Genomic DNA, 22286 nt, shown 5'->3' with positions numbered 1-22286 from the left:
GGGAAAACTGAAGAAACCCCTGCTATTTTGGTGTGATTTTAGATACGCTGTTTCTTTAAAAAAATGACTCATTTTTTTATTATGCATACACTATAATAAAGCAAAGATTGTCCTTCCTGTAGAAGTGTCAATTGGCAGAATGCTAACCTTCCAATTTGTGTTCCATCTATTCTGATTTTACAAATTATTGAGTGTTTAGTTCTACCCTAATCCTTTTGCTATTACCAAAAAGTTTATTTTGCCAGGGATTTGACATCCATACCAGACATAAAGTAGGCAACATCATGTCCCATGGTGACCAGGAACTGGCTAGGGGGAACAGGCAATTTCCACACACACACAAATGGAAGTTCACTGTCACATTCTAACCCTCCTCTAAAATTGCACAACCTGGTTCACATTGGGACACATTTAAGCAAGTTTTCCTGACCTCCTTTGATCATTTTCATATGGAAAAGAAACCTTAAAATCCCTGATAGGGCCGGCCCGGTGGCTCAGGTGGTTTGAGCTCCGTGCTCCTAACTCCGAAGGCTGCCGGTTCGATACCCACATGGGCCAGTGGGCTCTCAACCACAAGGTTGCCAGTTCAATTCCTCTAGTCCCGCAAGGGATGGTGGGCAGCGCCCCCTGCAACTAAATAATTGAACACGGCACCTTGAGCTGAGCTGCCGCTGAGCTCTCGGATGGTTCAGTTGGTTGGAGCGTGTCCTCTCAACCACAAGGTTGCTGGTTCGACTCCCGCAAGGGATGGTGGGCTGTGCCCCCTGCAACTAGCAACGGCAACTGGACCTGGAGCTGAACTGCGCCCTCCACAACTAAGACTGAAAGAACAACAACTTGAAGCTGAACAGAACCCTCCACAACTAAGATTGAAAGGACAACAACTTGACTTGGAAAAAAGTCCTGGAAGTACACCCTGTTCCCCTTCCCCAATAAAAATCTTAAAAAAGAAAAAATCCCTGATATACTTTACATGATTAATATTTTATGTTTTGACTAAATGTGTCCTGCCTAAGCTTGGGTTTTGTAGAAATGGAACAGGGTACAACAACATGTGATTTAGTGAGGGGAATTTATCAGGAGAAATTGAAGGATGAAGAATGAGACAAGAAAAGGAGCTAAACAAGGGTGTGGCCTCATCCTACCTCTGCGTGATCCCATAGAGATCTCTAGGGTACAAATGGTATCACATGTTGGTCCTACCTTGAGACACTCCAGGTCTGTGTAACAAAACTGCTTTCTGTATTTACTTTTTCTAAAACATTGGACTTACCTGTAACTAACCTGAATCTATATATAAGACATTTTACTTTGTGTTATTTCTGAACATTAATTTCTTTTGTTAGGAAGACTAGATTGCATATCTATGGGCATCCTAAAAATCAACCCATCAATGAATTAAAATGCTGACATTTTTTACCAAAAAAAAAAAAAAATGAGTCCTATGTTGAAATACTTACAGTCTACCTCACTTGGATGTTTGATAGATTCTAAGACAAATATGTCCAAAAATAGATCTTAATGTTTCCTTCTAAGCTCCTCCATCTGCACTACTACCACCCCTTCCCTTTTTAGTTAATGACGAATCCACCCTCCCAGATGGGACAAAAGCCTCGAGTCATCCTTGACTACTGTAGTGACACAGTGAGGCTGACTAGGGGTTGAAAAACCATGTTCTGATCTAAGGAAATGGAGCCGTGTAACCACAATCGCATGCAGCTCCTCAGTAACAGAAATGCTATATATAATGAGAATAACAGGCACCTTCTCAGATGAATTTTTGTTGAATAAATGTTAATGCATAGCAGGGGGTCATTGGTAATGTGCGTAATCTTGCTAATAGACTAGTAGGGAGTAATTTGCTTTTCACACATGGTGTTCAGAGATCATTTCAATCCCCTCTGGCAGATACTATCATAGAAATTACAGCAAACAGATTGAGATTAAGAATATATATTTATCTCAGCGTTCAGATGGCCACTGTCCTGGCAGAAAATGAAATTTGGTAAATGACGAGACAAGTAAATAGTTAACAGGAGTGAGCTTGTGAGCTGGCAGGATGGTACAGGCAAAGAGTTAACAGGAGCGAGCTTGTGAACTAACAGGAATGAGCTTAAACATTAACTGCTTGGCTCTGAATCCCCTGGCTAGTACTGTACTTGCAAGTCGACAAGCACCTTACAGTTCCCTGATGCAACGGCAACCCCCTGCAAACTAAGAAACACCCATCATAGATGGGAACAGAACAGTTCCCAACCGCAACAGCAACCGAGTGCAAGCTCATATCCATCATAATGGGAACAGGACAGTCCCCCCCCTGCAAACTGACAAGCACCCTACATCTTGCTTAGAAAAATATAAAACTTGAGCTAAACAGAAAGCCACTGCAGTTGTCCCTATCAGATTCTACCCTGGCAAAACTCCTTTTGCCAGTTCCAAACAGAATTCTCTCTCTTTTTGACTTTCAATAAATCTTTTCTTACTCTTGTAGAGTCTTGTGAATGCTTTCACGTTCTGTGAATGACCAGGAGTTAATTCTACATCAAGACAGTAAATATCTCTCCTTTTCCAATAGATATCAGGTGTCACACTACTAAAAGAAATGGAATGTGCCTTGAAATATAGAATAAGAAATACTATATTGATAAGACAGTGCTGCTCACTGGGATGGCATCAGTGAGTATGCAGGTAGGAAAAGAGACTTGACCACATGATTCAATGCTGCCTGATGTCATCTCTGCCACCTCCTCCTCTCTGAGTCTTTTTTTCCATTGTCCCTACAGAACTGACTCTTAAGCTTCAGTCCTCCTGTAATTGAAGAGCAACAAGACAATATTTATTAGGACTAATCTTTGAGTGGATTCACTTTCTGTGTGACATCATGGTCCGGTGTGTCCCTTTGGGATTTTAGCCTTTGGGCACATACAACATAACACATGTAAACATTTCTCTCAGTTGCAGAAGACTTGCTCCGGAAATAGGCTGGGTGCCGTTTAAGAACTGAAGAAACCTCGCCCCGCCCCCAGAGCCTGGTGACGTCATATCTCAGATACCCTCCTGCAGGCACCACTGGTCTTTTGCGGAGATTTCCGGAAGGGCCCCCCTGGACGCAGCAGGAGGAGCTGTGAGAACCATATTACCCAGCAGGCTCAGCGTCAAGAGTTGGGCCAATGACTGCGCAGGACTAGGATCACACGCCCGGTGAGTCTTTGGGCGTAGACCTCGCGGAGGCGGTCTATCCTCGAGGTCACCGTCCTGGAGGCCCAGACTGGCTCAAGGTCACGTGAGCAAGGAGGCTTGAGAAGGTCATCGCCTCCCTCTGTACCGAGGCGGGGACGAGGGTGGGTGAGGCAGGGACAGGGGTCAGGTGAGCCCTTGAGATCCTCCCTGGTCTTCCACTTCAAACGGCCTCTGTCGGTCCCATGGAGTCTTCAGAGGCTACGATAGACCTGGCACAGGTGAGTGGCCCCCTAAGGTCTCTTGGACCTCCAACCGAGGGGCCCAGCATTCCCATATAGAGCATAATGTCCTGTGTTTCTTTTCTTCCCCTAACAATGCCTTTGAGTCTGAGGACCACGAAAGCTGGTCAGTCCAGGCCTAGTGTCCTGGATCCAGGCCAGGGTTGACAAGGAGGGCTTCCCAACTCTGTCAGGTAATCGATGAGGTGTGGAGGGATCTCCCAGGCACATGAACCCAATAGATGCAAATAATAGGAGGCAAGGCTGAGCTAGGTGGAATCGCAGATCTTCATGTTGCCTGGTGAGAACTGAGAGCACTTAGAAGTCAGGTCTGGAATGACAGGCTGAGGAGCTAAGCTTTTTGTTTTTTAGTGGACTTTTTTGCAGACTGCCTGAATCTAAAAAGTGTCCCAGTGTGTCTTGTGTGTGTGTGTGTGTGTGTGTTTCAAATAAATTTCATTTATTTTTTGTCTCCACCATTTTTTAAATTCCACCCCCCACTCTGCTCCCCTTTGGCAACCATCATCTTGTTCTCTATAGCTATGTGTTTGTTTCTATTTTGTTTTGCTCATTCATTTGTTGTGCTTTTTCAGATTTCACATATAAGTGAAATCATACAGTATTTGTCTTTCTCTGTCTGACTTATTTCACTTAGTATAATGCCCTCTAGGTCCATCCATGTTGTTGAAAATGGTAAGATTTCATTCTTCTTTATGGCTGAGTATTATTCCATTGTATATATGTATCATATCTTCATCTATTGATGGACATTTAGGTTGCTTCCATATCTTGACTATTGTAAATAATGCTGCAGTGAACATTGGGCTGCAGATATCTTTTTGAATTAGTGTTTTGGATTTCTTTGGATAAATACCCAGAAGTGGAATTGCTGGGTAGTACTATTTTTAATTTTTTGAGGAACTTCCATACTGTTTTCCACGGTGCTGCACCAATGTGCAATCCCACCAACAGGTTTCCTTTTCTCCACATCCTCGCCAACCTTGTTTGTTGATTTATTGATGATAGACATTCTGATAGGTGTGAGAATGATATCTCGTGGTGGTTTTAATTTGCATTTCCCTGATGATTGGTGACATTGAATGTCTTTTCATAAGTCTATTGGCCATCTGTATGTCCTCTTTGGAGAAATGTCTATTCAGGTCCTCCAGGACCTGGACCTCTTTTGAAGTTGGTGGTGTTACTGGGTTTTGATAATATTCTTTGGTTCTGTCTTCTCAAGAAAAAGAATTCAGTCGAGAGACGAGTTTTGTGCAGGTAAAGGGTAGCGAGTTTATTAATAAAGGCACATACACTCTTAGAAGTGGACCAACCCCAAGAGGCCTTACATTGTATGAAGGCTTTTATTTCTTTGGGTAGAATTGCTTCCGCCTCTCCCTTCTCTTTATCTGTTCCTCTCCTGCTGAGGTGCCCAGTCCTTCGTTTTGGTTCTCAGGGCAGTTTTTGTCAATGTTCTTTTTCGGATTTGTTTGAGAAGCTCACTAAAATGGTCCTGATAAGCAGGATATGTACTCTGTTGAGCGGGATGTCTTCTTCCTTCACTGGCTTTTACGAACACATCTCTTTGACTTAGGAGCATGTGTAAGCCTGGAATTCTGCTGGGCTAGTAAAGCATCAGTGCAGTAAGTGAGGGCAGCTGCAAGGAGTCTTGACCCAAGTAGGAGTTGCAGCAAGGGGATTTCTAACCGGGACTAGGTCTCTCCTCCTGCTCATATCTGTCTACCTACCTACCCCATCAGTGGGAGCCATGGAGGATTTGGGAGAGAGGAGGAAAATGATCTGATTCAGGTCTTAAAAGGCTTCCTTAGAATGGAGATGAAAGTAGGGGGAGAGAGGAATCAGAGAAAGCAAGGAGGGGGCTCCCTGCAACCTCCACACAGTACTTGGAACCCTCTGTTTCCCATATTACTCTCAGCCACCCTCCCAGCCCAAGCTTGTGTCGTGGTTGGCTTGCAACATATAGTAGTAAATTCATTTTTCTGTTTAAGCCATTTACTTTTATGTGAAAAGTAAGTGCATTAAAGATTCAGTGATGGCAGTGTGCAGTAGTGTGGTGTGCACATGGGTGTAAACACAACCGTCCCTAAGTTTCCCTCTAGCATGTGACCCTCTTTACTTGTCATAGCCCCAGTCACCGCAAGAGTTTTTGTCATTCGTGTGGCCCCTCCCTTCATTCCAGCCATGTTCCAGTGGCCGCTCCTCAGAGGGGCCTTCCCTGGTTTCCTCTTCTAAAGCCCCCTAACCTCTCTAATCTCCCCACTTTGTTTTCTTGTCATCAGGACCCTTAGGGCCATCTGTCATTGTCTGGCTCAGTTATTTAATTCCTTGCTGTGGGGCTGCCTCCAACCCTGGGGTGTGAATCCCAGTCTGCTGCTCTGTCCCCTGGCCTAGAACAGGGCCACACCTGTAAGTGCAGTGTTTTCCCGAAATAAGCTCTAGACAGACAATCAGTTCTAATGCGTCTTTTGGAGCAAAAATTAATATAAGACCTAGTATTATATTATATTAATATTATATTATATTATATTATATTATATACCTGGTCTTGTATTATAGTAAAATAAGACCAGGTCTTATATTAATTTTTGCTCCAAAAGATGCATTAGAGCTGATTGTCCGGCTAGGTCTTATTTTCAGGGAAACACAGTAGCTGGTTGGAGAATGAACGAGGCTCCCCTGCGTGGGCACTAATCATACTTAAAGTAAGTGCACAGCCTCACATTGCCTGCTGCAGCCATTCTCTGACTGCTCTGTGTCCCCTTCTGTTCTTTCTTTCGTGGCTCACTGCCCCCCAGCTGCACCATCCTCCACTTGCAAGCTCCTGTCCCCTTCCCAGCCTTTGCCCTTGCAGTTCCCTCCCCGGAGTCTGTCTCCAGAACTCTGCATGTTGTCCTTGTGCATCTTCAGGCCTCTGCTCAACTGCTACCCCTTCCTAGAGGTATTTTCTGGCCTTTCTAGTTCTAGCTAAAGCACTCCCTGCACCCACATGCTTAGGAGCTGGTATTTTGGGGCAGAGGAGAGTGCTGGGTTGAGATTTTCCTGGGTGCTTGAGGAGCAAAGAGGAAAAATAATCATAACAAAGCAACCGTAATGGCTGGCTTTCACTGTGCCCTTGATTCCCTCTGAGGGACAATTACTAGGTTTCATCTCATTCAGTCACCACCTCCTCAAATTTAGGTTCAGTTTGCATCCCTGCTTTACAGGAGAGGAATGTGAGGCTCAGAGATTTAAGTCACCTGCCCAAGTCACACAGCTCGTAAATAGATGAAACTCACACATTGTCTGGCAACCAGAGCCTGTGTTCCCAAGCACAGTGGGCCAGGAAGGCCTGAGGCTGACACCTAAATTAAACATTGTGAGGTGGGCAGGGACGTCTCCTGTAGGTGAGCTTGGCACATGGAGGGCTAGGGAGCCATCCTAAGCAGAGGGAACCTGGTGGACAACAGCAGTGAATACACAGTTGTTCAAGGAGGCACGAGAGGGCCTTGTAGTCGCCAAGGGTTCCCCCACCTGCTGAGACATGTCTTGGGAAGGGGACAGTGTGTCGCCACCCCACTGTCACACAGGACACTTTACGGCCAGTCGGAGGCTGCTGCCCATGTTCTGATGGCCACAGCTGCCTGTCCTCACCCACGTGGGTTCCCTGGCCCTTAAGGTGTCCATGCCTCAGACACATGTGCAGTGAGGACTCAGGAAGGAAACCTGACTGACGGCTCATTGTGGAGTCTCCTGGGAAGTCTGCAAGGGCCAGGGGACTTGAGCAGGTGTGGGGAGCTGGTCCAGGCCCTGCCACTCTAGGGGCAAGTAGCACGCCTTTTGGTGCCTGTCCCATGAGATGAGTGAGGATGGTTCCTATCCTCTGCCCATGTCCCCAGAAATATATTCAGGGGTGGTTGACATGGATGTAACAGCAACAGTTGTTAAAAGTGTTTCACATCCTGGTCACTGTGGGTCCGCTCTGGTGATGGAGGAGTGGGAGCATTCCCATAGACCTAGAACAGGGGGAGCTGGGGCCACATCCCACCTGCTGTGTAGACTGGGGGACTAGGGGACTCACTAGAGCTCCCTTAGCCTCAGCCCGTTGATGGTGACATAGAGCTTATGATAGCGTTTATCTCCATGGCCGTGGAAGGATCAGTTAAAGTAACAAAACATACAGAGCACTGTCACGACCAACGACTGCAGTGTTTGCTGTATGAACGTTTTCTCTTGAGTTCTTACAACTTGAAGGAGTGAGAATTAGTACTATACTTAGGGGGAAATCAAGGCTCAGACAACTGAAGTGGCCTCCCTGAGGTCACACAAGCAAGTGTCAGATTCAAGAGGTTGAATTCAAACCTGGGAGTCTAGCCCCAGAGCTGAGACATCTTATCCCCTGAGCCTGGGGCAGATGGATGGCGAGGACCAGGGCGGCTCAGCCACTGCTGCTGCTGCTGCTGTTCTCACCTTTGGAATTATCGACATGATCATTCTCCCCACACCCTCCACCCTGTTCCTCTGACGTCCCAGAGCACTTGCCATCTGCCCCACAGTCCTCACAGGAATGCCATTGTCTGTGTCATATCCTTTGTTTCCACCTTTGAAGGCTTTTCTTTCAGCCATGTCAGCCGCCCCCTTTAGCCTTGCACAGAGCTTGGCCCTCAGGAGGCCTTGGTGCTTTGGGCCTGGGTCTCTGCACCTTCACCAGTGACTGAGTGACCAGCTCAGATCCCACGGAACAACTCCAAGGAGCGTGATGCTACTTACTGTGTTTGACTTCCCAGGTATCAGTGACCTTCAAGGATGTGTTTGTGACCTTCACCCAGGAGGAGTGGGAATTACTGGACCTGGCCCAGAGGACCCTGTACTGGAAGGTGATGCTGGAGACCTTCCGGCTCCTGCTCTCATTGGGTAAGGCCTCTCCTCACCTCCATGCAGCTCCTGCAGCCTCCGAGGTCCCGTCCTCTTTCTCAAGGCCTGACCGGGAGAGGCTCCTGCAGCCACCCGCTGTCCCTGCCATGTTCTGGACTCATCTCTTCCTGCCTGCTCTTCCTTTGTCTTCACCAGGGATCACTAGGCAGGAAACATAGTCCCCCTTGTGGAAGGAATTGGGAGTGTCAGGCAAGACGTGGGAGCAGGATGTCTAACCCCACCAGGAGCTGCGTTCAGGAGCTGAGAGGAAGCAAGTTTGTGCCCAGCTCTGGGTCTCGTCCTGGCTTCTCTCTGTGGGTCTGTGCATGTCCCTGTCTTTTCACAGCAGCTTTTATTTGGTAGGCGTGGGTACCTCAGACCTTACTTTCTGACACCCTCAGATTTCTCATCTCTACTTTTCTCTGCATGTTTATATCATGGCTTCTCCATGTGGGTGCTTTTGTGGAGGGAAGTGACCAACTTAAGCCCACTCGTCCTTCGACCTCTCACCCCAGTGCCCAGCATAGGCTCTACCTAGGCCAGTTATTAAAGATTCCATGAGACGATCTGAATGGCCCAGATTGATTGGCTCAAGTGATCCCACAGTCCACTTCGGCTCATGGGTGATGGGCCGCTTCTCCGAGAAGGAGCAGATTCAGGCAGGCCCCCCCAGGAGCATGTGCTATCAGTGCCACCATCATCTTTACAAGCAACACAGTCTCAATTAAAAGGCTTCTTTGGCCCTTGCTGTCTGTTTGACCATTCCTTGTTCCAGAGGGAGGAGCCTGCTGCTCATAGCGCTGAGCAGGTATGAGCTCGCCAGGCATGGTTTTATATCATTGTGTTTTGATGGTAACCTTCTGCTTGTGGTGAGGGAAACTTTTTCCCATTTTCTGGAGTGATATGAGATTCCCTTTTTGAAGAAATTGATTTAAGAAAAATAAAAAGTGGTTTGGTTTAAAGAGAAGCCATTAGTAACAATTAGTAGTCACAGCTAATGTCCCCTGAGCACTGACACTAAGTCAGTCCTGCTCCAGGCCATTACCCTGCTCTGCCCATTGAACCTTCACCAAGTCCCTGTGGGGTTCAGTGTTTTCCCAAAACTGCCGACTCCGAATCCAGTTCTCTCCCCTCTGGGGACTTTCTGCCCAAAGACAACAACTCAGATTTCGAAGAAAAAAATTCATTATGATTATTTTAATTCACATATATTATTCAGTGATGTGATTATATGCCTTATATTATTATTTCAGTAAGGTGCACAGTCCTAAGTACCTAGCGCAATGCATGTTTTACTCATCTACCTCCTAGTGTGACTTCCCCCGGGTCCATCTCTTCAGCCCCCAGCAGGCTCCCTTGCCCCACCGTGTACAGAAAAAAAGCTCTTGCAGTGAGTTTCTCAGAAAGGTAAAATGCTAACATTTAGTTTTAGCTTAGAAAATGCCCCTCCTGGTGAGATGCCACCCTCTGCCTTCCTTGATAGTACAAGCCCTTTCCTTTGTGAAATGATGCTGAGAGCAGATGGTAAGTTGTTTTGTAAGTGACCTCATTTATCCAGGTCATTGTGTAGGTTTCCCTATGTCTGTTTTTCTTGGGGTTCCTACAACGCACAAGTTTGGGAATCATCAAGTCAGCCCCTCCCACCATCCCCAGGTCCCAGACAGTTAAGTCCTCCCTCACATTCCCCCCACGCTCCCCTCAATGGCTCACTTTCTCTTGGCTTCTGGCTCTACCCAGGGCCTGTGAGCCATGTTCTCCTGGTGCAGTGCTCAGCAGGCAGGACTTCGGAACCAGGCGGCCTAGTGTCCACTCCCAGCTCAGCTGCCTGCAGACTGTGGCAAGTCACTGAGACCAATCCCGTGGTCTGTTTTTCTGATCCCTCTCCCTGGTGCAGGGATCAATGTTCTGTCTTCTGAGTGAGTGACAGGCTTCAGTCACCTGTCTGCCTCAGACTGCTGATGACGGGGTTACCATTTGCAGGTTGATGGAGACCAGGGCCTTCGTCACTCCCTGGACACCAGAATTACCCAGGGAGCTTTGGGTGCCTCATCTCAGAGACCTGGTTTGAAGTGATCTGTGGTGAGACACAGGGACAGCAAGACCCACTGACTTAGGTTCGTTAGAAAATAGCTGGGATGGGGGGGTCACCTTCCCAGGGTCCCACGGCTGCATGTGACACGAATGCTCATCTGAACAGTGTTGGGGTCTGTAGAATGGAGGGTGGTGTGCACATAGCCGCACCGCCCTCTGCAGCCTTTACGCCTAACGATGGTGTTCAGGGCTCGCTTCCCAGGTCGTAGGCCAGCATTTTCTTTGCATTCATGGAGCGCCATCATTCTGAAATCCCCCTTGTCCTGAACACCACACCTATAGAGAGCTTCTCTTTTTGTCTTTACAAAACACTTTTGTCTTATATCTCGTGAACAGGGTGTCCCATTCCTGAAGCAGAACTGACCCACCTGCTAGAGCCTGGGCAGAAGCTGTGGACAGAGAAGAGAGGCCTCTCCCAAAGCACCTGTCCAGGTGGGTGACCAAGAGACGGGCAGTGGGGGTCACTGCAGACTGCACACCAGGAGGGGACCACTGTCTCTGAGATTCTGTAGGAGCTTCCTGTTGGGACTTCCACGGAGACACCATTTTTAGTGAGTGGCCCTGCCATCCAGGAAGTTGAAAAGGTCAGAAATAACCTTGAACAAGCCCTCTGTCTCCATCAGAGCCCTCACCCAGCCATCCCCAGTTCTGCCCATTCCCCATCGCCCACATCTCCTGAGTCCACCCCCTCCCTGAGCCCCACCGCCAACACCCTTGTCCAGCTCTCTCCTCGGGTCATGTCCACATGATGCTGTCACACCCTCTTGTCTCCACATCTGCCCCGGGCCTCCGTCCAGCTCTGTCTCCTGTACCTGCTCTCCCAGGCAATCACCTTATTCCAAACCTTGACCATTCCCCCAGCCATGGAGGTCTCAGCTGGTAACTGAATTCATGTTGGAAGTAAAGATGGCTTGCCTCTCTTCCTTGCTCCTCAGCCCTGTCAGATTCGTGCATCTGACTGCTGCCTGCAGCCTCCCATCTCACCTCCGCAGAGCAGGTCTCACCCCAGCTGTGCCAGTTTCTGTACCAGGGTCCAGGTCACACCCTCTCCTGCCATCTTGGGAACTATTCTCTTCTCTCATTTCCTTCCTTCACTCTTAAATTGCCTCTAATTGGTGTGACTCTCTGGACAACAACTTCTTGGAGATGTTTTATTCTTGGAAGAAATGCCTCCACTGGTTCCCATACATCCCCTTTACTCTTCATTTCTTTTCTTTTTTTCTATTTTTTTAACTGAAGTGTAATTTATACACATTAATATGTGTGAATCTTAAGGGTTTAGCTTGATGAATTTTTACATGTGAATAAATCCAAGTAACCAACATTCAGGTGGTTACACACCTTAGGATGCCCTTCGTAAGCCTTCCCACTCAGTACCATCTCCTCCAAAGATACCACGATACTCAGTGAATTTTCACTGTTCTTGAAAGGATGTAAATGGAGGAACCTCACGGTATTTTTTGCCTGTCTGTATTAATCATCAGGGTGTCGGTGAGATTTATTCATGTGGTTGCAAATGATTGGAGTTTGGTATTTTCCTACTGTGTAATATCTCACTGTAGTAATATATTGTAATTTATCCATTCTTTTGTTGATGGACATCTGGGTTTTTTCCCTTTTTGGATGTTATGAGCATCACTGCCAAGAGCAGTTCTGTTGGACTTATACCCAGGATTGGACTGGCTCACATGTGGCATAGGTGTCTATTCAGCCTTAAGAGAAACTGCCAAACAATTTTCAGCATGGATGACCATTACACACTCTGCCAGCCATGTGTGTGAGTTCCCGTTGCTCTACATTCTCGTCAGTGCTTGGTGTCATCTCATTATTCTTTGGCACATTAGAGGGTGTTCTTGGGACCACAGCACTGAAACTGAGATGCTTCTTTCTCATCCCCATACCTGCAGCACAGAGATAACCATTTTCCAGAATTCAGATTTATTATTCATTACTGTTCTGTGGGAACTTGTAAGTATTGCAGAATCAATTTCCTTGCAGATGTAGCGCTATTCAGATTTTCTGTTTCTTCTTGTGTCTTTCAGTCAGTCTACATCATCTAAATGTTCAATCGTCACTTTTTAAATTTGTTTCAGCATGCCTTTGTGTATGTATGTGTGTGTGCCTAGACAGTACATTGTGTAGTTTTTTAAATCAAACTTCACAAAAAGGTTATCCTACGAGGCCTGATAATTAAGTTTGTGAACTTGTTGCAACAATGTTGCTAACCATTTTTGATATCAGATGGATTATTCGTTATAAATTTGTACCAACTAGGCAAACAGTTAACCAAGTTTACTATTTGGAAGTGCTGAAAAGGCTGCATGAAAAAGTTAGACGAAAACGACCTGAACTTTTCACCAACAATTCATGGCTCTTGCGTCACAACAAAGCACCAGCTCACATGGCACTGTCTGTGAGGGAGTTTTTAGCCAGTAAACAAGTAACTGTATTGGAACATCCTCCCTACTCACCTGATCTGGCCCCCAATGACTTCTTTCTTTACCGAAAGATAAAGGAAATATTGAAAGGAAGACATTTTGATGACATTCAGGACATCAAGGGTAATATGATGACAGTTCTGATGGCCATTCCAGAAAAAGAGTTCCAAAATTGCTTTGAAGGGTGGACTAGGTGCTGGAGTCGGTGCATAGCTTCTCAAGGAGAGTACTTCGAAGGTGACCATAGTCATACCTCTCAGCAATGAGATATATAGCACTTTTTCTAGGATGAGTTCGCGAACTTAATTGTAAGACCTCGTATAGTCATCTAAGACTGGCTTTTTTATTCAGTGTTATGTCACTGCTATTTATAATATATATAGCTGTAGTTCACGCATGTTCTTTGGCTATGAAATAGGCTCTTGTATGAATATACCAAAAAGCATTTATTCTCTTCGATGTTCACTTTTTCCAGTTTTTTACTTTTACAAAAACTGCTGCCATGAAAATTCTTACATGTGTGTCCTCATGCATATGTGTAGGAGTTTCTCCTGATAATGTTCTTAGGAGTGGAATTTTGGATAACTAGGGACTTAAAACATTAAGGTGATGCCCAGTTGTTTTTCTGAAGTGGTTATAATAATTTTCACATCTACCAGATTTGTCAGAGAGATTCCATTGATCTGTATTCTCTCCATTTGATATTACCAGGCTCGTTAATTTTTATCACTCAAATGGGTATAAATGAGTAGCTCGCTGTAGTTTTGTTTTACTGCCCTTCATTACTAAGAAAGTTGAACAACTCTTTGTTTGTGTACTGCCCACATGTGTGCCTTCTTTTTGAAATAGCAGTTCATAATTTTCTTGCCCATTTTTCTATTAAGATTTTTTTTTCAATTTGTCAGATTTTTTTATGTTTCAGGTGTACAAAACAATGTAATAGTTAAACATTTATATCCCTCACAAAGTGATAACCCCCTCCCCCAGTCTCCTACCCCATCTGACGTCGTAGATAGCTGTTACATTTCCACTGACTCTATTCCTTATGCTGTACTCCTCATCCTGTGACTATATGTATATATATTAAATTATAGTTGACCTTCATTATTATTCAGCTTCAGGTGTACACTGCAGTGATCAGGCACCTACACCATCCATGAAGTGGTCTCCCTAATAAGACAAGTGTCCATCGGATACCCTACAAAATCTTTACATTATTGATTATATTCCCCAAACTGTCTTTCGTATCCCTGTGGCAATCTTGTGGTTACCGATTGTGCTTTCTAATCCCCTCACCTTCCCCCTTATTCCCACCCCCCCTCCCATCTAGCAAACCTCAGTTTTTCCTCTATATCTCTGAGACTGTTTTCTGATTAGTTTGTTCATTGATTCTATTCTTTAGGTTCCACATATAAGTAAGATCATACGGTATTTGTCTTTCTCTGTCTGACTTATTTCACTTAGTTCTCTAGGTCCATCCATATTGTTGCAAATGGTAAGATTTCATTCTTCCTTATGGCCAAGTAATACTCCATTGTATAAATGTACCACAGTTTCTTAATCCAGTTGTCTACCAATGGGCATTTCAGTTGTTTCCATGTCTTGGCTATTGTGAATAGTGCTGCAGTAAACATAGGGGTGCATAAATTTTTTCAAATTAATGTATGTGGGTTTTGGGGGGGTGTTTTTTTATTGGGGAAGGGGAACAGGACTTTATTGGGGAACAGTGTGTACTTCCAGGACTTTTCCAAGTCAAGTTGTTGTCCTTTCAATCTTAGTTGTGGAGGGCGCAGCTCAGCTCCAGGTTCAGTTGCCATTGTAAGTTGCAGGGGGCACAACCCACCATCCCCTGTGGGAGTCCAACCAGCAACCTTTTGGTTGAGAAGATGCGCTCCAACCAACTGAGCCATCCAGGAGCTCAGCAGCAGCTCAGCTCAAGGTGCCATGTTCAATCTTAGTTGCGGGGGGCGCAGCCCACCATCCCTTGTGGGAGTCGAGGAGTCGAAACAGCAACCTTGTGGTTGAGAGCCCGTGCTCCAACCAACTGAGCTATCTGGCCACCCGGGAGCTGAGCGGCAGCTCATTGACTTCATTCTAGTTGTGGAGGGTGCAGCTCGCTGGCCCATGAGGGAATCAAACAGGCAGCCCCATTGCCCAGAGCTCATGCTCTAACCAACTGAGAGACCCATCTGCCCTCAAATTAGTGTTTTGTATTTCTCTGGACAAATACGTAGGAGTGGAATTGCTGGGTCATAAGGTAGTTCCATTTCCAGTTTTTTGAGATACATCCATACTGATTTCCATAGTGGCTGCACCAATCTGCAATCCCACCAGCAGTGCATGAGGGATCTGTTTTCTCCACATCTTCGCCAGCACTTGTTGTTTGTTCCTTTATTGATGATAGCCATTTTGACTGGGGTGAGGTGGTTATCTCATTGTGGTTTTTGTTTGCATTTCTCTAATGATTAGTGAGGTTGAGCATTTTTTCATGTCTGTTTGCCATCTGTATGTCCTCTTTAGAAAAATGTCTCTTCATATCCTCTGCCCATTTTTTCATTGGGTTGTTTGTTCTTTTGGTGTTGAGTTGAATGAGTTTTTTATAAATTTTTAAGATAGTAACCCCTTGGTAGATATATCATTGACAAATATCTTCTCCCATTCAGCAGGACGCCTTTTTGTTTTATTGATGGTCTCTTTTGTAATCCCATATGTTTATTTTTTCTCTTACTTCTCTTGCACGAGGGGATATATCAATAAAAATGTTATTAAGGGTAATGTCTGCAAACTTTCTCCCTATATTTTCTTCTAGGAGTTTTATAGTTTCATCTTACATTTAAGTCTTTATTCCCTTTTGAATTTATTCTTGTATATGGTGTAAGGAGGTGATCCAGCTTCATTTTTTTTGCATGTGTCTATCCAGGTTTACCAGCACCATTTATTGAATAGATTGTCTTTACCCCAAGGTGAATGCCTCCATTGTCGTAGATTGCTTCCATTGTCATAGATTAAATGACCGTATATACATGGATTTGTTCTAATCTGTTCCATTGACCTCTGTGTCTGTTTTTATGCCAGTACCATGCTGTTTTAATTACTATAGCCTTGTAGTATAATTTGGTCAGGTGTCGTGATACCTCCCACACTGTTCTTATTTCTCAAGATTGCTGTGACTATCCGGGGTCTTTCATGGTTCCATATACATTTTAGGATTATATGTTCTATTTCTGTGAAAAATGTCCTTGGTAGTTTGATAGGAATTGCATTGAATCTGTATATTACCTTAGGCAGTATGTACATTTTAACTATATTAATTCTTCCTATCCATGAGCATGGTATGTGTTTCCATTTATTTGTATCTTTAATTTATCTCTTCAGTGTCTTATAATTTTCTGAGTACAGGTCTTTTACTTCTTTGGTTAAATTTAATCCTAAGTATTTTATAGTTTTTGAAGCAATTGTAAATGGGACTGTTTCCTTAGTTTCTCTTTCTGATAGTTTATTATTGGTGTATACAAATGCAACTGATTTCTGAATATTAATGTTGTATCCTGCTACTTTACTAAATTAATTTATCAGTTCTAATAGTTTTTTGGTGGAGTCTTTGGGATTCTCTCTATATAGTATCATGTCATCTTCGTATGATGACAGCTTTACTCCCACTTTACCAATTTGGATGACTTTTATTTCTTTTTCTTGTCTGATTGCTTGGTTAGAACTTCCAAAACTATGTTGAATAAAAGTGGAGAATGTGGGCAACCTTGCCTTGTTCCTGATCTTGAGGAGAGTGGTTTTAGCTTTTCCCCATTGAGTATGATGTCAGCTGTGGGTTTATCATATATGGCCTTTATTATGTTGAGATATGATCCCTCTATTCCCACTTTCTTAAGAGTTTTTATCAGAAATGGCTGTTGGATTTTGGCAAATGCTCCTTCTGCATCCATTGATATGATAATATGATTTTTATTTTTCATTTCATTAATGTGGTGTATCACATTAATTGATTTGTGGATGTTGAACCAACCTTGCATACAAGGAATGAATCCCATTTGATCGTGGTGTATGATCTTTTTAATGTATTGCTGAATTCTGTTTGCAAATATTTTGTTGAGGATTTTTGCATCTATGTTCATTAGGGATATTGGCCTGTAGTTTTCTTTTTTTGTAATATCTTTGTCTGACTTGGGAATCAGGGTGATAGTGGCCTCAAAAAAGAGTTTGGGAGCCTTCCCTTCTTCTGGATATTTTGGAATACTTTGAGAATAGGTGATAATGCTTTTTTGAATGTTTTGTAAAATTTACTGGTAAAGCCATTTGGTTTGTTTGGGCACTTGTTGATTACAAATTCAATTTCCCTGGTAGTAATCAGTCTATTCAGATTTTCTGTTTCTTCTTGAGTTAGCCTTGGATGGTTGTATGCTTCTAGAAAATTATCCATTTCTTCTAGATTGACTAATTTATTGGCATATAGTTGCTCATAGTAATTTTTTTTTTTCTATTTATGTGGTCTCTATTGTCACTTCTCCTCTTTCATTTCTGATTTTACTAATTTGGGTCCTCTCTCTTTTTGATGAGTCTGGCTAAAGGTTTGTCAATTTTGTTTATCTTCTCAAAAAAAACAGCTTTTGGTTTCATTGACCTTCTGTATTGGTTTTTTGGTCTCTATTTCATTTATTTTCACTCTGATCTTTATTATCTCCTTCCTTGTACTCCCTTTGGGCTTATTTTGCTGTTCTTTCTCCAGACCCCTTAAGTGTAAAGATAAACTGTTGATTTGAGATTTTTCTTATTTCTTTAGGTAGGCGTGCATTGCTATGAATTTCCCTCTTAGGACTGCTTTTGCTGCATCCCATAGATTTTGGGTCGTGTGGTTTCATTTTCGTTTGTCTCGAGGTATCTTTTGATTTCTTCCTTGATCTCATTGTTGACCCATTCATTATTTAGTAACATGTTATTCAGCCTCCGTGTATTTGTGTGTCTTCCAGTTTTTTTCTTGTAATTGATTTCCAATTTCATAGCACTGTGGACAGAGAAGACACTTGATATGATTTCAGTTTTCTTAAAAATTTATTGAGACTTGTTTTGTGGCCTAACATGTGGTCTGTCTTGGAAAATGTTCCATGTGCACTCGAGAAGACTGTATGTTCTGCAGCTTTGGGGTGAAATGCTCTAAAAATATAGGTTAAATCCAACTGGTCCAATGTGTTGTTTAAGGCCACTGTTTCCATGTTGATTTTCCATCTGAAGGACCTGTCCCTTGTTGTCAGTTGTGTGTTGAAGTCCCCTACTGTGATAGTGTTACTGTTTGTCTCAGTCTTTATGTCAGTCAATATCTGTTTTATACATTTAGGTGCTCTTACGTTGGGTGCATAGATGTTTACTAGGGTTATGTCCTCTTGTTGGATCGATCCCTTTATTATTATTATGTTGTTCCACTTGGGTGCTAACTTGTCTTTTAAATCACTGATTTGATCCTCTGCTTCATCTAACCTGCTGGTAATTCCTTCAGGTGTGTTCTTTATTTCAGTTATTGTATTCTGTACTTCTAACTGGTTGTTTTTTATGATTTCTCTATCCTTCTTTATGTCTGTCATACTGGGTGTCACGCGGGGTCTCAGCTCCCGCTCCCCACATAAGAACGCAGGATATGGTGAGGCCAAAAAGGAACACCCATGGAGCCATAGGTAGGGGAGTCATACCACTATATTCTTGCTGGTGGCTGAGTTGGAGACACAGGAAGCAGGATCCACATGATCTGCAATCCGCCATCCGCTTTTCTCTGCCTGCAAACCAGCCAACCAACCAGCACAGCCATGGCAGTTACATCAGCAGCCAGCTGGCCAACTGGCTACAGCCAACGGCCAACCAGTCACAGCCGACAACCATCCAATCACAGTTGATGGTCATTTACTACCCGAGCCAGCACTTTTCCACTTGAGGCCAAGAGCCTGGAAACTGCTCTCTGGGACTCTGTCCCCACAATGTCGTCACTAAATTCCTTAAACATTCTTATCATCAGTGTTCTGAACTCTCTCTCTCTCTCTAATAGGTTGGATACCTCTATTTCATTTAGTTCCAATTCTGGAGGTTTCTTCTGTTCTTTTATTTGGGACACGTTTCTTTGTTTCCTCATCCTGACTGACTCTCTTTGTTTGCTTGGATGTATTAGGTAGATCCCGTAGGTGTTTCAGTCTTTGCTGGGTGGTCTTATCTGGTATGTGTCCTGTGTATCTGAATTGCACCGCGTCCCTATTCTCCTGTGCGTGTGGTCCAGAGGTGACCCTTGTGTTGTGTGTATTCTCCTGTTAAAGTTGAGCTTTAATTGCTTTTGGCTTGTCAGTAGGTGGGATTGACTCCTAGGCTGACTAGCTGTGAGAATTGGCTCTGCCCATAGTATATGAGCTGCTCTGGGAGGGTTGACCCCTCAGATGAGGCTTAGCCCCTATGAGCTATTGTGCTGTAGAGAATTCCCTCTGGGTGTGTCACTTGTAGGTCAAACCCGGTAATACTCTGGTTTAGTCTGGAGTTGGCTTCTGGATGTGTTGGTTCTTGTGCCTCTTGGGCTGGGCCCTGGTGTAGGGTGATTTCAGAGCAAAACAAATCAATGAGCACAACACCACCAAAAAACAAAACAAAAACAAATGCACTCACATGTAAAAACAACCGACAACCAACACTCAACACAGAGAAAAATATCGAAAAACCAAAATAAAATAAAATAAAATACAGCAACACTAAAAAAAACACTCAGTACAGAAAAATGGAAAGAAGGAGGAAAAGTAGGGTAAGGAAAATAAAAAAAAAAAAGGAGAGAGAAAGGGGAAAATATATACGTATATGTGTATATATATACACACATACATATACATATATATGCTAAAAACAATAATACTAAAAAAAATTATATATATATACATATACATATATATGCATATATATGTATATGTATATATGTATATATATATGCATATACTTATATATATGCTAAAAATGATAATACTAAAAAAAATTGTTTTTAAAGCAAAAACAGCAGCGCCAGTCTTGGCTTAAGCCCACCAAGCTATCTACAGGTTGTCCTCTGCTGTACAAAGACTCCTCTGCATCTTGTGGAGGCAGAGCCGGCCACATGGTACCCAGAGTGACCCTGGCAATGCAGTTCAAGTCTCATGGGTCTTAGGACACTTCTTCCGTGGGGGGTGGGGGGGTGGAGGGCACGAGATTTCTGAGCTGCTGAAAGCCCAGAGCTGCCTCTGCCACCCTCTGCTGACCCCTGCATGTGTGTGTGTGTGTGTGTGTGTGTGTGTGTGTGTCTGTGTCTGTGTCTGTGTCTGTCTGTCTCTGCAGCTGTAATTGCCCTGCCACAAGTAGCCCAGAAAGGGTGGGGGATGGGAAGGCAGGTGTCTTCCCATCTCCCTGCCCAGCCTCTGCCCTAGGTGACAGCTGCAAACCAGCTTTTTCCAGATCCTGATTGCTACAGCGCCCCTATAATCTGACACTACTCCTCAGTTCAGGGACCAGTTTAAGACTCTGGAATGGCAGGGTTAAGATTGCTTGTGGGAGAGTGGAGGAGAGGGGCCTAGGTATGGAGTTTGCTTTCTGTCTGAGCTGGAGATCTCAGCTGAGGTTACTGCCTCAAACACTGGGTATGCTGATCTCTTGGCAGGACTGTGGGGTGCAGGGAAAGAGCCCAGAGCCTGGCTGCTGCAATCTCCAGCTGCAGATGCGGGCCGCATCTCCAATTGCTCCCTTCCCTCTTCCCCTGCTCGCCCAGTTTGCTCACCTTCAAGTAATCCTCATGCAAGTCTGTTAGCTGTTCTGTGTGATGAGCAGAGAGTCCTTTGATGGGTTACAGATGTTCAATTTGTGGTAACTTCCAGGGGAGAACTCAAGAAGCTCACCTCAATGCCACCATTTCTATGATGTCAATTGCCTTGTCAGATTTTTTTGTATATTCCTAATACTGATCTTTTACCCATTATATGTGCTGTCATTATATTCTGCTAGAATTTAGCTTGTCTTTTTATTTTCTTTAAAGTATCTTTTGATTAAAAGAAATTCATAATTTGTTTAGTCAGATGCTTTTATCCTTTGTTTTATGATTACTGCCTTTCATGTCTTGCTAGGAAATCTTTCCCTGCACCAAGATCAAAAAGACACTCATTTCCTATCGTTTATTATAATGTTTGAAAATTTGACTTCTGCCGTTTAAGTTGTAATGAACCCAGAATTAACTTTGTGTATGGTGTGAGGTTGAAATGCAGTAACTTTTCCCCCTGTGAGAAACCAGTTTTTTAGCTCCCTGTGTTGTATTGTCCCTTCTTTTCCCACAGATCTGCTGTGCCACTTCTGCCATGTATAAAAGCTTGATATGTCCATGAGTCTGTCTCTCAGCTCTGTTTTCAATTTCCAGTTTTTCTTATATCTGTTCCAATACCCCAGGCTTGATGTCTTTAAATTCATCATAACCCTAATACCTGGGAGGGCAACTCCCCTCTCCTTACTCTTCTTTTTCCAGTGATATCCTCGATGCTTACTCTTCCATGTAAATTCTGGAATCAACTTGTCAAGTTTCGTGGAAAATCCTGTTATCTGGAGTGGTAATGAATTTATGGATAGATTTGAGGAGAACTGACAAGTGTATTATTTCTCCATTTGTGTAGATTCTCTTTAGTATCCTGAAGTAAATCCTTCAAATATCTTTAACTAGATCTTGTCTGCTTTTTAGTCACCTAGCTGTTCCTCATGCACAGTGGACTTAAGATGTCCCCCCTAGTCCTGCTTACCCTCAGAAAGGCTGTATTCTGGGAGTGGTCATGGCTGTCCTCACTGTTATGCATCCAAACCCTGTGAAGAGCACCCTGTCTGTATCTGTCTGCATCCCTGCCATCCTCTCATCCTTGCAGTTCCCCAGGCATCCAGGATTCTCCAGACTGCACTTTTGTGCGCTGTCTCCTTCAGCCGCAGTGCTCTCTCACTCTCTAAATCTGGTAACTCCTCCTGCTTCTTTAGGCCTCAAATCTCAAGACACCTCTTCTAGAAATCCTCCCCTGACATCTTTCTGTCTCATCTGGGCTTGGTTAGATGCCCCCTTGTGTTCCTGTAGCACTACATGATGTCCTTTCTTACGACAAACACAGCACACACAGTTTCATCATTTCTCTCCCCCTGGACCATGGGAAAGGGACTCTACTCTGGCCCCTCTGGCTGTGCCCCACATTCTCCTCAAGGTTGACCCTTTGAAAGTGCCAAGAATCCAAGGACCAATAATAATAATAAAAAACAACTGAGTTTCAGAACTGTGAAAACCTAGCAGGTATCAGTAGCCCTGTTTCCATCTTCCATTCCCTCTGGCTTGATGATTTTGTTTCTTCTATGTTGGCACCATTAATCATCC

The 22286-nt window shown here is 44.0% G+C and overlaps 1 protein-coding gene across 1 annotated transcript in view; it reads left to right on the top strand.

Moving 5' to 3' along the window:
* Positions 1-22286, top strand: part of LOC109437586 (uncharacterized) — a 68193-nt gene that overhangs the window by 42169 nt on the left and 3738 nt on the right. The window contains exons 3-6 of the mRNA XM_074315867.1: positions 6272-6414; positions 8240-8366; positions 10457-10480; positions 10794-10889. Coding sequence (XP_074171968.1) covers positions 6272-6414; positions 8240-8366; positions 10457-10480; positions 10794-10889 — 390 coding nt within the window. The remainder of the gene's footprint in view (positions 1-6271; positions 6415-8239; positions 8367-10456; positions 10481-10793; positions 10890-22286) is intronic.

The sequence above is a fragment of the Rhinolophus sinicus genome, linkage group LG11 (assembly GCF_036562045.2).
Source record: "Rhinolophus sinicus isolate RSC01 linkage group LG11, ASM3656204v1, whole genome shotgun sequence".
Lineage (NCBI taxonomy): Eukaryota > Metazoa > Chordata > Mammalia > Chiroptera > Rhinolophidae > Rhinolophus > Rhinolophus sinicus.
This window is presented reverse-complemented; position numbering and strand designations above follow the sequence as displayed.